This window comes from Podarcis gaigeae, assembly GCF_964106915.1.
Source record: "Podarcis gaigeae genome assembly, chromosome: 3".
NCBI classification, from domain to species: domain Eukaryota; kingdom Metazoa; phylum Chordata; class Lepidosauria; order Squamata; family Lacertidae; genus Podarcis; species Podarcis gaigeae.
The window spans coordinates 51,028,604-51,041,804 of record NC_139680.1 but is presented as its reverse complement, the minus strand read 5'-3'; the positions used below and the strand labels follow the sequence as shown (position 1 = coordinate 51,041,804).

General features: G+C 40.3%; 2 protein-coding genes across 8 annotated transcripts in view; one reads left to right on the top strand and one right to left on the bottom strand.

The window, feature by feature from the left end:
* METTL24 (methyltransferase like 24) overlaps positions 1-6,371 on the top strand; it is a 77,894-nt gene extending 71,523 nt beyond the window's left edge. The window contains exon 5 of one of the 2 annotated variants that reach the window (XM_083731437.1): positions 365-6,371. In XM_083731437.1, the coding sequence (XP_083587563.1) occupies positions 365-679 (315 nt within the window). In that variant the 3' untranslated portion in view covers positions 680-6,371. The remainder of the gene's footprint in view (positions 1-364) is intronic. The other variant, XM_083731436.1, reaches the window with a different exon arrangement.
* The window catches only part of CDC40 (cell division cycle 40), a 93,110-nt gene continuing 81,774 nt past the window's right edge, over positions 1,866-13,201 (bottom strand). For all 6 annotated transcript variants that reach the window (XM_083731298.1, XM_083731302.1, XM_083731299.1 and 3 more), the window contains 9 exons: positions 12,921-13,060; positions 10,927-11,001; positions 9,963-10,008; positions 9,062-9,163; positions 8,311-8,426; positions 7,980-8,113; positions 4,869-4,945; positions 4,441-4,585; positions 1,866-3,779 (listed from right to left, as the gene is read on the bottom strand). In XM_083731298.1, the coding sequence (XP_083587424.1) occupies positions 3,602-3,779; positions 4,441-4,585; positions 4,869-4,945; positions 7,980-8,113; positions 8,311-8,426; positions 9,062-9,163; positions 9,963-10,008; positions 10,927-11,001; positions 12,921-13,060 (1,013 nt within the window). In that variant the 3' untranslated portion in view covers positions 1,866-3,601. The remainder of the gene's footprint in view (positions 3,780-4,440; positions 4,586-4,868; positions 4,946-7,979; positions 8,114-8,310; positions 8,427-9,061; positions 9,164-9,962; positions 10,009-10,926; positions 11,002-12,920; positions 13,061-13,201) is intronic.

The following is a 13,201-nucleotide window of genomic DNA, read 5'->3' as shown; positions in this document are numbered from 1 at the left end:
CCTGCAACCCCTTCCATCTCCTCCAGTGGCTCACCAAACTCCAAAGCAGATTGCCCCGGGGGGGGGGGCGCTGCAATGAAGAAAGGAAGCATAGGTCTTATTTGCACATGTGGAAGTCAGTTGTGCAAGGGGACACTAATCTCACCATAATGCATGTCTCTGTTTTCTAATAATTAGTTATTTTTATACCTCCTTTGCAATCTCTTTTCTATGGTAAATAATCTACCATTCTAACCTCTAATAATCACATGGAAATGGCCTCCCTGATGAGGCTTGATATATTAAATACATAGTTGATTCATATGACAATTGATTTATGAAACAAGGAGCCTCTTTTTCATGCTTTCTTGTCATACTGTTACAGGTCGATATCCTCAAAGCAGATATGGAAAGTGCAGAGTGGAAAATTTTGGAAAACCTGATTCTAGAGGACGTTGTGGAACACATAGGGCAACTGGTCTTGGAAATCCATGTTCATTGGCCGGGATTTGAGGTCAGCGGCAATGACAGCACTGTGGTTCGGTACTGGTACAGTCTCCTCAAAGAGCTAGAACTGAAAGACTTCAGGCTTTTTCACACTTACAAAGACTTATCAAAACCACAGATGTTCCTAAAAAGGGAAGCCTTCAACGCAAGTAGTTGTTATACACTGAGCTGGGTGAATACAAGATGGAAATAGGGGCTTCGGCCTACAGAACAGAACTGCGACTCATCCCCTTCAACGGTACTATTGAAGGTGAGTTCAGAGATGCACTGTCAAAAATTACCCAAAGTGCAAATACAGCAGCTATGGTATATAATATATATTTTTGTTCCCCAACAAAAGCAGGAAGGCATAGCTTCTATATTAGGCTTCCTCAAACTCGGCCCTCCAGATGTTTTGAGACTACAATTCCCATCATCCCTGACCACTGGTCCTGCTAGCTAGGGATCATGGGAGTTGTAGGCCAAAAACATCTGGAGGGCCAAGGTTGAGGAAGCCTGTTCTATAAATTCAAGCTTCAACTCTTTTAAGATAAAGTATTTTGTTTACTTTATCTATGCGCTTGGCTGCTGCCCAGGCCAAGCCTGTTGAGATGTTTTCATCATCATACTGATTAAAAACTCAAAATGTGTGGAAAATAAATTGTTTGTTCATGGCTGAATAGCACCCCCCCCCAAAAAAAAAGCTGTCTTAAATACTAAGCTTTCTTCTGTGGGGCAGGGCTAAGGTTATCAGGATGGTGGTTTACAACATATGCTGTTATTAACTGCCCGTCATCATGTGTGAAATGTGTCTGTTTTGGTCCATGACCACATTTTTAGAAGCAGCCATGCACAACTACAAAACAGTTGTGTAAATTCATACAGCAAAAGCCAAGGTTTTCAAAAGGCAATTCAGATTGGGGCTTCTGGGGGAATTAAGCTCCCTGCAATTGGCCTATCTGAATCCTCCCAAAGTGGCACACAGGTGCCTGTATGCTTCACACCCATGGGGCAAACAGCTGTTTGAGGAGGCATGTGGAACTGGGACTATGGTAGCAATGAAAAAGGTAAGACGTTTCCTCTCTCCGTGCTATGACTCCACTACAAACGCCCCCCCAAACAGCTGATTTTTAAGTTTAAAAAACAGTGTGAGATCATGCCTAGTTAGGCCCTTAGATGAAGCACAAGTAGCAGTGGGTGAGTAGATGGGAAACACAAATTTGGCAGCAGCAATTTATTGATGCGTATTTAGAATGAAAAAGTAGTTGCATAACTATCATGTAGTATTCTTACATGCTTCATCCACTATAAATGCCATGTTACCAGAAAGGTGTGAAGCGGTTCTAGATTTCTGAAGATGCTGCACACCTTCAACTGTAGAAACGTACAGCACAAAGAAATTCTCCCACAATATTTTAATATAATAAATTCAATGAAAGTTAAATTTACACTCTGGCACTGCAGAAAACTAGGCAGTTACAACTTTAATACCAAATAAAGAGTAAAAAGAAAGGAAGGAAGAAGCAGCAGCCACCTGCAGACAATGCTAGAGATGTTACACTAAGCTGGTATCCATCTTTTAATATAAAACATTTATTAAAAATAAGATCTGTAAAAAGGAGGATTGAGACATATGTACAGTAGTTTAGCACAAAACACATAATTCTATGAAATAAAAATAGATATTAAAGTGCCCATTTACAAGACATAGGTGGTCAAATGGCAATGAAGCTGCAATGTGCTTTCAGTTGTACCTCTTGGAAGCATCTCCACAAAGGCAGTAATTCACTAATTGCACAAGCTCCACTGGCTGAATGGGGCCTATGCTAAAACAGCATTTGATGAATTACTCGTTAACTGTCTTATATACATATATACATAATATTCTTTGGATTTATTTCATTATAAAAAGAAAATCTTTGAGTAAGAATAGAAACCTGACTTGTCAATAATAATTATAAAAAAGGAGTCATGATAAAAATGAAGAGTTTCTGAGCATGTATCCAAATCCATACAATCTGCAAATATAATGGGATTGAGAAAAATACCTGGAGGTGAAGGAGCATAAAGTATATTTCTTATCCCATCTCACCACAAACAGCCTGTCCCTCAGTGAATGGAATGGGTTGTGGTGTGGTGTGGGGGGCTGACAGGAAGGGTGTGGATTGCTGAATATTGGGCTCCTGCAAAAAGAAGGTGCCCCTACCCAATTTTTGGTGACTTCTGCTTTAGCCCCCATGTGCTGCAGCCCGCCACACTCAGCAGCATGCCCTAACACCCAGGAAAGGCCACCCAGGAAAGGTAGTGGGAGGAGCTATTAAATGTACCTCATGCTCATCACCTTTCGTAAGCATTTTTCTGATCTAGCCCATCAGCTATATCCATCTGCTCCACAAAATGGATAATGGTGAAGAGAAACATCCAGGACTTGATGGAACCCATGTTGGAGCTAAAAATAGCAACAGATAGACATCCTCTGCCTATCTGGGTCTCTGCACTAGGCTTTCCTTCATATTTTCAAGCCGGGCTGTTGGGTTTGAGGGGATTGCCCTCACAAAGAAACAACAACCGTGTTGCACATATAAAATCTTTGTGTATTTCAACAAGACCAACAACTGCTGTTAAAATACAAAAACAATTCTAACAACTTCTATTATACTGTACACACACACACACACAGAAATATCCAATGTATTTGGAAATTTGAGAGTACTGCCAAACAGTATTTATAAACAGGTGCATCATCTTACAATGCTGAAATGAAAACATTTTTTCTCCCAAACTGTGCACTTTTGAGGATAGAGTGAAGCTTATGAAGTGTATACTTCAGCTTCATGAACACAAAGCTAGACACAAATCTCCTCAGTTTAATTTAATTTTAAAATATCTTACAAAGGATATTCCATTTAGACCACTTCATTTGGTTACTTTCAGCTTATAATAGTTTGAGATTGGAAACATTTCAGTTGAAGTCTTCTGAATTCCCCATATGGTATATGTGCACTGTAATACTGAAATACCTGAGGCAACCCATCTTTATATTCTAATGTCAGGTCATCTTTGTTGCAGAATAGGTGTTCCAAAATCTCAGGTGTTTACCAAGTGATGAGAAGTTTAGAGTTCTCCAGTATGGCCTTCAGTCCCACAGTTTAATAAGACCATCCCATCCACAAGTGATTACCTTGGATGTCTCATGTGGGTGCCAAACTGCACCTATACAGACTTTGTCATGGGCTTTCAATCGACTGTATAGTTTTGTTGTCTTCCAGTCCCAGATGTTGAGTTTTCCATCTGCATCACCTGATATCACATAGCTTCAAAGAAAAGAAATTAAAAATTCCTTCAATCCACTGAAACCAAATTTTGAAGGGTTATGTCAAAACACCAAAATACGGTTTAACACAGAAAGCAGATGAAATATTAATTGCTTTCCATGCTTACTTTCTACTGCAGGGTTTTTGCGATAATTACACTAATCACAATGGCCTCAAAAGTTACCTGCCCAGCAGTGGGCTGCTTACAAGATGCTGTGTGCATCAGTTGCCCAACTGGTTGCTGCTGTGGTCAGTGATCAACATGCAAATCAGCTGCTCAAAAGGGTTAGAATAATTAAACCAATTTCTCCTCATGCTGCCCCATCATATGACAAGGAAGGTGAAGACATCCCCCAATTCCTCCCCTCCCCCAAGATTCTGTCAAAAACGAATGGTACCAAAACATAGGCTCTTTACTGCTAGTATTGGGCACCACATGTGCAGCCTTGACTATTGGATGGAGGAACCTGGACACTCCTCCTCCTCCTCCCTAATCCGGAATCATTGTTACAGACTATACACATATGAGGACTCCTTTGACAGTTTAAAAACACCTTTTAAATCAATTTAGAGTCCAAAATCAGACCATGGGGGGAAAGTCTAAAAATCAAAATGGGGCATGATAACCCATAATAGCCAGATGAACTATAATGAAGCATACCTCATGTCAGGTGAAAAATCTACTTGGCAAGCATACCCAGCCACCATATGGCCCTTGAATATTTTCTTTTTATTTAGCCTGAATCTGTTTTGTGCTCCAAAAATCAAAATCTGGTTGTCCATCGATTGACAAGCCAGCCACTTCCCTGTTAAGAGTAAAAAAAAAAAAAAGAATGTTAAATGTCATTCTTAAAATAAATTCATGCACTTAGATTTCTACATCTGATATCCATAGTGTATTTAAAAAAATAAAGCCCCAATTTTGCATTCTACAAAGACACACAATCTGAGACATGGAATTATGAATTATTTAGGTTGCAATAGGACTTAACATGGATTTGTATTCTGCCATAAATATGGAGCCTCAAGCGCTAAATTCTAAAGCAATAAATTATTCTATGAGAGGCCTAAGAAGATACGTTGGCTTACCATTTGGAGACAAAGTCACTGCTGGCATTGAGTGCATGCTTGGTTCTGCTATGTATTTGAAATCTACTGGTATGTCCCTATGAAAGAAGAGAAATATATGGATGAAATACTACAAACATACACCTAGTAAACAAAATTAAAAGATGAGAGGCCTAGAGGTCTGCAGTCTAAATGTGTTTACTTGGCTATTGAATTCTGCAGCGTCTAACAACGCCATGTGTAATACACTTACTTTCTTTCTCCCTGTGTTCCAAATTTAGGAATCATGATCTCCTTCAATGTAGAGAGTGGGTGGTCTGATGCCTAACCATTTTGAAGTGAAATGAGCCCCCTGCCCTGGACAATGTTGTGGGGTTTCTGTATTCTGTCATACAGTAGTTTGCCAGTTAAAGCAAAATGTTACCACCTGCTCATGAAAAAACCCTAGCCTCAAAACAGCAGTCGAGCCCTGAAAGGTTGAGGGTATCAGGTGGAAATAAACCAAAGAACAATGGAGGAGGAAGGAATTGGCTGGCTTGAGCTTCTAACAGTTTAAAGTGCATTGGATGGGGTAGGGATCCTAGCCCACAGGCCTAATTAGGCCTGCCATTTGGCCAAGCCACTCTCACCTGCCCTATTCCAGATGTCATAAATGACAGCTGGTGTGGGGCAGCAGCATTTTCCTCTCTCGTTCTCCAGACCTCCCCTCCCTGTGTAAAACAACAAAGTGCTCTCAGGTTTGGGACTGGCAGCCAGCTTTGAATCTGAACCCTTTGGCATTATGCACACTGTGGAGGTGGTTTTTAGGAGGGCTGGAAAGAGAAGAGTTGGGGAGGAGTCTCTTTACCTATCATTCACAAACCCACACTATGTCACAAGACTCCTGATTCTATGCTAGCTGGAGCCCTGAAAAGGAGCACTCCTTAGGTATGCACTGCAGCACTTTGTTGCAGATCTCTCTAGTTCTTTATTTTTAAATAATGCTCTAGACTAGGAGTCAGCAACCTTTTTCAGCCGTGGGCCGGTCCACCATCCCTCAGACCATGTGGTAGGCCGGATTATATTTTGGGGGGCAAAATGAACGAATTCCTATGCCCCACAAACAACCCAGAGATGCATTTTAAATAAAAGGACACATTCTACTCATGTAAAAGCACGCTGATTCCCGGACCATCCGCAGGGCCGGACTGAGAAGGCAATTGGGCCGCATCCGGCCCCCGGGCCTTAGGTTGCCTACCCCTGCTCTAGACTAGGGTAGGGAAGCTTGAACCGTGGGCTAATGGGGGAGGGCAAGGCTCAATCCTGTTGGCGGCTGCTTCACCATTACTATGAATAGTTCCTAGTAATACCTCAAGATTTGCAGAAAGAAAAAGGCAGCATTCAGCATGATTTTCTTGTTTTTCAAAAATAAATAAATACTTGAAAATAAATACATGGGAAGATCTGCCTCAAGTAGGAGAGAGTCAAAGGACTTCAGCACACTTACACGCTTCTGTACAAAGAATAATAGATTTCCCACTAGAATTTTCTTTTGCTTCATGATTCTGCTCAAGGCATTTTACTGTTAAGTTTTGGTTAACTAAATGGTCTTTGGAAACTCTTGAGAATTGCTATGGCTGATATAAATATCATCAGCGTCTGTGGGTGGCACTGAAGATTTAACAATGCAGAAACCATTCATTACACAGCTACATTAACCTCCATAATATTTACATACATCACATTAATGACAAATTAGATGGAGTGTAAATGCTCTCATGAAGGTTAATTGCAGCTTAATTTTGTTCATATAACCATGAGATCATATAAATTCAAAGTAATCAAATTCTACCACTGGCGCTTTGGGCCAACAGAAAGACCAGAAAGCTTTTTTTTTTTAGAAGATTCACTCACACCTTTAAGAAGCAAAAATGCAACGGTGCAAACCTATTTCCCTGTTATGGCAAATAACTTCAGTACTTCATGTCCAGCTTTTATGCAGCACATCATTAAAAGGATCCTTACAGATTTTAGATAAACCACACATTTATTAGTTTTTGTTTAAGAAAACAAGTAACCCTCACCCTGAAGGGCACAGCAAATCTGAGTAGACAGGATGTGAGGGCCCTCAACCAATCTCTCACTCGCTATACCAAACATTCTGCTATTTTGAAATTTATTATTCAACTTCAGAAGTCATTAAAATGAAGTCAAAATGCCCCCAAGAAAGATTAGAGCAGGAGCCCCGTGCAACAGCACTCTTTTCCACTTGAGATTCCCAGCAACTGATAATTAGAGCTATACCACTTCGGATAATGGAGGTAGTACAGACACTAGGTGTAATTGTCACTCCGTGAATTTCTCCGATTGCATCTACTGTGATTTCCATATTTCATCTACCCATTCCTCATGGTTATAGTAAATGTTCATATGGCCCTTAAGCATTATGAAGTGGTACTGGTAAGGCCAGTAGGTGGTGCTCTTTCCACAGAGTCAATAACTAACCAAAGCCCAAACAAATAATTTTACTGCAATGGTTCCATTTAAAAACAAGAAAGAAAGAAAGAAAGAAAGAAAGAAAGAAAGAAAGAAAGAAAGAAAGAAAGAAACCTGACTAAGTATGTCTTCATTCTGATAATTCTAGTCTCTGACCTGGGAGTAAAATGTTTGTGTCTTGGCATCCTTTCTCGAATAACCCACTATTTGACACAACATTGGAAAGCATACTCCTTTCTTTTCCATATTTGCCCATTGTTTCTTCGACAACATCCCCTTTAAATGTGGAGTAAACTGTGGTCCCTCCTAAGTTTTCTCTCAGGGCTGGTACAGAGATGCAAGCTAACCAAGGTTTAGGAATCAAGCCATGTCATTGTATGCTATATCTCAGCATCATCAATTCCAGAGAAGGGGAGGAGACTTGTGACTTCAGGTCCTAAAACTTAGATTCTACAGCATAAATTGCAAAACCAAGTCGAGAAATTACTAAACATTCTGGATGGGGTAGACTCACAGAAAAGAAGTCTAAAGTTCTGCAACCAGTTGGCATCATGGCTATATTGAGAGGGAAAGTATAAAGAGAATGCATTCACTACTCAAACTATATTTTCTTCCTCTCTTATAAAAAAGTCAAGACACAATTTTTTTTTTACTTACCATTCCCAGACTCTTAAACTCTTGTCATCAGATGTACTCACAAATCTTCTATTCTCATCCACGAAAACAATGGTGTTAACAGCACCTAAATGCCTATCATACTCCTGAACAATTTCTCCACTTCGAATATCCCACTGCAAGACAAATCCAAACAAATCCTTAAAAATGGTGAAGAAAATGATCCATTTTTAAAAACCAAGTATTTTGTAACAGAAATAGCCTATTATTACTGCAACAATAGGAAAGGAATTCTGGTTAAATAGTCAATTGGTTTGATCTTCAAATTGTTTCTGCATGATCTTTACCAAATACTCTGAATTTTCTAACTTACCTGTACAATTTTCTTATCTGACATTCCTGCTACAAAAAGATTTTGCTTATCTTCATCTGGATTGAATTTGACACAATAGGGAACTTTCCTGTTTGTGAATCTTGAAATACACTGTCCTAGAGAGGGGATGGGAGGGGAAACAGATCAATGAAGAGGAAGAGATTCACATATCCAGCTTCTTCGTTTTCTGTTGTAGCTGTTGGGTTGTATGGTGGTATGGCAATTTTGCACATAATAAAATAAGCCTCAACCTATATTTCTGAAGAGTGTGCCATTTGCCTTAAATCTAGATTACCAAACCCAATCCACTGAGGGCCATTTCATGCAATACAAAGCAACAAACCTGGTTTTGCCAACAAATGTATTTTCTGGAGTACAGAAATATAGGCAGTTACCCTCAAACCACTCTAACTCATCTAACTCAAGATTGTTCACAGTGGTCCTGATTGGCAGTGAACTCCCCAGGATTCAGACAATGGTGTTTCCAGCCCACCCTGAAAATGCCAGAGTGTCAAGATGTTCTATCACTGAGCTGTTTCCTTATCCTATTTGATAAATACACCCTTATTCACTTTTGAACCAACCATTTTCCAGAACGGTTTAAATGCATCCAAGAAGCAAAGCTATTCTAAGACAATAATGCTGTACAGGGATCTGCGCTCCTGCCACCCTGTTGCACTTTTAACAGTTGTATTTGTCATTCACAAAAATACAGGTATCAGAAGAGGAAACATAGCAAGCATTCGCCTACCTGTCTCCGTGTCCCAGAGTTTAAGATACCGATCATATGCAGCACTGAGAAACTGAGTCCCAGCATTGTTAAAACATATGTCTCTAACAGCTTTACTGTGCCCTGCAGGACAAATATATATAGTATTAGTAGGAAAGGGTACCAGACGTTTTTCTTTTCGGTACTAGGGCAGTTGTTGGACGCGCAGTGTCTGTGATTTGCAATATGGCTCCGGCACTTTTTATCTCCCCCTCTATTCAGTCCTCCCATCTCCATCACCCCTGCTTCCCCTTAAAAGCAAGCTATTCTATCCAATTAAGAGCACAAACCATTTGGGCTCAAGTGCTGTGACTGTGGTTCTCAATCCAACACTGGAAACTAGGGATACAGCATATTTTTGCGCATGCAGTTCTCAATTCATTAGTGGCTGTGCACAGGGAGGCCCAGGTCCACCTGTGCACCATCCCTCACTAGGATCAGGGTGTCCTTAAGCTACTTCACATGAACCATAGTTTTTAAAATGTAAGTGGAAAGAGATGCTGAGCAAAAATACATATATTTCACGTTAATGACCCCATTCTAAAAACAAGCAGCCCGGAAGATGCGGGGGGTGGGGGATGGAATAAGCTATTTGTTGGGGTGGGAGCTTCCCTTGCCTTCCCCTCTGGTACCACCCAATTGCTTTACTTGGGATAAACGTGTGTTTAGCTATGTACCACACATGAATGAATTGTACCGCAGGGAGGATTTTGAACTACCATGCTCAATAATTATTTTCTTAGCATGCATCACTTCTAATTATTCCCTTGAGGCACACATTAATATTTGGACATATTGCTAAAGGCAGCACACAACTGGAATCTGACGCAATTATCATTTATTAAAAAGCTGATTTTTTTAAAAAAGAAATTAAAAATATTACCAATGAAAGTTCTTAAGCATCTTCGTTCACCATATACTTCCCAGAGCTGGTGAGTGGAAAATACATTTTACAATATGGTTTAAGGAAGACACAAAATGCAAGTAGAACAGCTAATGCACACAACTTATTATTTTAAATTAAACCCATCTTATTTTTGCCTCATTTATGAATTGCTTCCCATAAAATTTCTTGAAGCAATTCAACAAAACAAAACTTGTTAGCCTGTAGAGATCAAGTCATATGTTCTGGTAACCTTTATTATTTCTTTCTGTTTCCTTCAAATAGATGTCCTACATCTGTTCAGCTACTCTGCACTGACACCTTGCTCAAAACAGGCAGCAATCCATCTCCATAAGTGAGGGAAAGAAATGCACACCTGCCTCGCCATAAAGCAGAGGCCTTCGTGCATAACAGCCCAGTTTTGTGCTGTTTCGACTTTTAAAAAATTCCTGAAAGGGGGCTGCAAAAAAAAATGGGCTGTCATGCATGCAAACCTTTGCATGGAAGATGCACCTCACATGTTACTGTTTGTGCTTGAGCTCGAATAGAGAGGTGTATGCTCCTCCTTCATGCAAAGTGGATTGCTACTCAAAGTATGTGGAACAGGCTATGTTTTTCCAAACTGCTGTTAATTGAGACAGCATGTAGTAGTTCTCTTATGTCCCAGTCCACCACGCTAGCCACTGACCAAGGAGATTCCCCTTCCCACACAAAAAGTTTTTACGGCAGCCTGCTTGGTATATATTGCTTGTTGTTGCTTTACAATTATCAAAGAGTCACTGTATTTGTTTCATGATAAACAGAAGATTCCATTATGAACCTGACCTATTACTTTAGGGCAATAAAAAGGCAACAACTGAATTTGCCTTGACATGAGTGTCAAAAGGGAGGCATATCCCAATATTTTTGATGTGAATTTAACCATCTGTAGGCAGCAATAAGTGTGCTTTCTGAAGGTACTCACCTTAATTTTACAGTCCATGGAAGAAGACAACAGCAAGTGGCCAGAAAGAGGAAACAGTCTGACAGCGCTGACTCCCTTATAAATAAAAACAACTATGAAATAGCTACAAATATTTTTCTTTTCTTTCCAAACATGTTTATATTTGATCCTATAGGAGACATTCATTGTTAAAGGGTGGCTGCCAATGCCACAAACTTAGCTGTTGGCACAGCAACAATTCCGTTTGCTGATTCAACAGGTCACTATCTTGATACTACAGAATAGAGTAAGTAGCACAAGTTGCACTGGTGCCCACCAAATCTCTTAATGAAGAAAAATGTATTGTGTGTTTGGAAAATGGGTTCTTTTCAAAACATTATCAATGTTTTGAAATCATGCTGATTTTTATTCTCACCCGATTTTTATTCTCACCGCTGAATAAAAGGCTCTGGTTGTTGCTGTTGTTTTTAAAAGTACAGCTTAATCAGTGGAATTCCCCCCTCCTACCCCCACCCCATGCATGGTTCTTGGGGTTCTCCCAACCCAATTTGGGGACAGTACAGGGGAAAGATTGAAGGCACAAGGAGAAGGGGATGACAGAGGATGAGATGGTTGGACAGTGTTCTCAAAGCTACCAGCATGAGTTTGACCAAACTGCGGGAGGCAGTGAAAGACAGGAGTGCCTGGCGTGCTCTGGTCCTTGGGGTCATGAAGAGTTGGACACGACTAAACGACTAAACAACAACAGGGGACACACATTGGGGGTAGTTCTGTTGCACTATTGGGACTCATTGCACTGGCTTTCGCTAGTGCAACAACTTCCTTGACTCAGGCCCATAGCTTCATATGACATATAGAAAAAGCCTGGGAGTAACTACTAAGCAGGCACTCCAAATCTAACTGAATCAAAGTTTTGCAGGTTTGCCCATGGCTTTGGGGACCCTGATGGATTCAAGTTAAGCATATTGCATCTAAATGACAGCTATATGTGCTAAAGTTTGAGGAATAATTTCTGCCATTCCATTCCCACCATCTCCAAGTAGGCATCTGAATTTGTATAAGCTCCCTAAGAAAGTCCCAAAGATTAGCAACATAAAATCACAGAAACACACTTGTAATTCTACAAAATGTACAGCGAGGACTACCGGTGCAAAATATATAAATAACCTCTGTATGAATAAGGAAACACCTTTCTCAAAGCCAGTTTAGTTCACTAACAGGGACCCATGACAGGGAATTATTAGTTAGGAGACTAGCTGGCTGAAAGAATTGAATCTCAGGGGATTTGTGTGCTTGTATCATGGCTTAATGGTGAAAGAATGATGGCCTATATAGAGTGTGAAATTAAATATTCATAGTTCCGAATATAGTAATAAGGTTTTCACACACCATTAGCAAACGAACACTATTGTGCACCTAATGACACCGGTCTAAACTATGAGTGAGAATTGGGATGATGCAGAGTCCACTCCTGCCTCCACTGCAGAGGAATCTTGTTGTTGTTGTTGTTTAGTCGTGTCCGACTCTTCGTGACCCCATGGACCAGAGAACGCCAGGCACCTCTGTCCTCCACTGCCTCCCGCAGTTTGGTCAAACCCATGCTGGTAACATGAGGAATCTTACCTAGTGGCAAAGGAAATAATTTGGCAAGTTTAGCAACTTGCTGAGCAACCATACAGTGCTGCATTTGGAAGACTTTGGACATTCAACCTCCTGTTTCTCCTATCACCCCATATTCTGGTTGTTCTCCCCACGAGAGAGGATTTGGAGGCGGCACAGGGGAAAGTTCGGCTGTGCTAGTGGGAGTCCTTGTGCTGGCTTTTGCTAAGAGAACTGGGCAGCTGAATCTACCCACAAGAGTCTCCACCTATATAGGATCGCCAAGTACTGAATTAATACAAGCTGGCACATGAAATATGTTTGTGCAAGGGCAATTTTTGAAATTGAAAAAAAAATATGATGCTGGGCCCATAATTATGAAACAAAGAAAACTTAATATTTTAATTGTCTCTTACCTTTGTATGACCAGACCATACATGGATCTGTTTCTTAGGAAGGTAGCATTTCTCAGGGGGTACTGTTGAACGTAGATTAACCCCAACATCCTGAGGAACATGAAGATAGGATCTCCCTTGATAGTCATACATGTCTTTGACTGCAAAATAAACAAAACAAAATTAGAACATGCAGATTTACAGTCTCCCTCAAATATGACATGGATGAAATCAGTTTTAGGACACAATGGTGATTAAAATGAATAATCTACTAACTACACAGCTCAAAAACTAACTTCTCC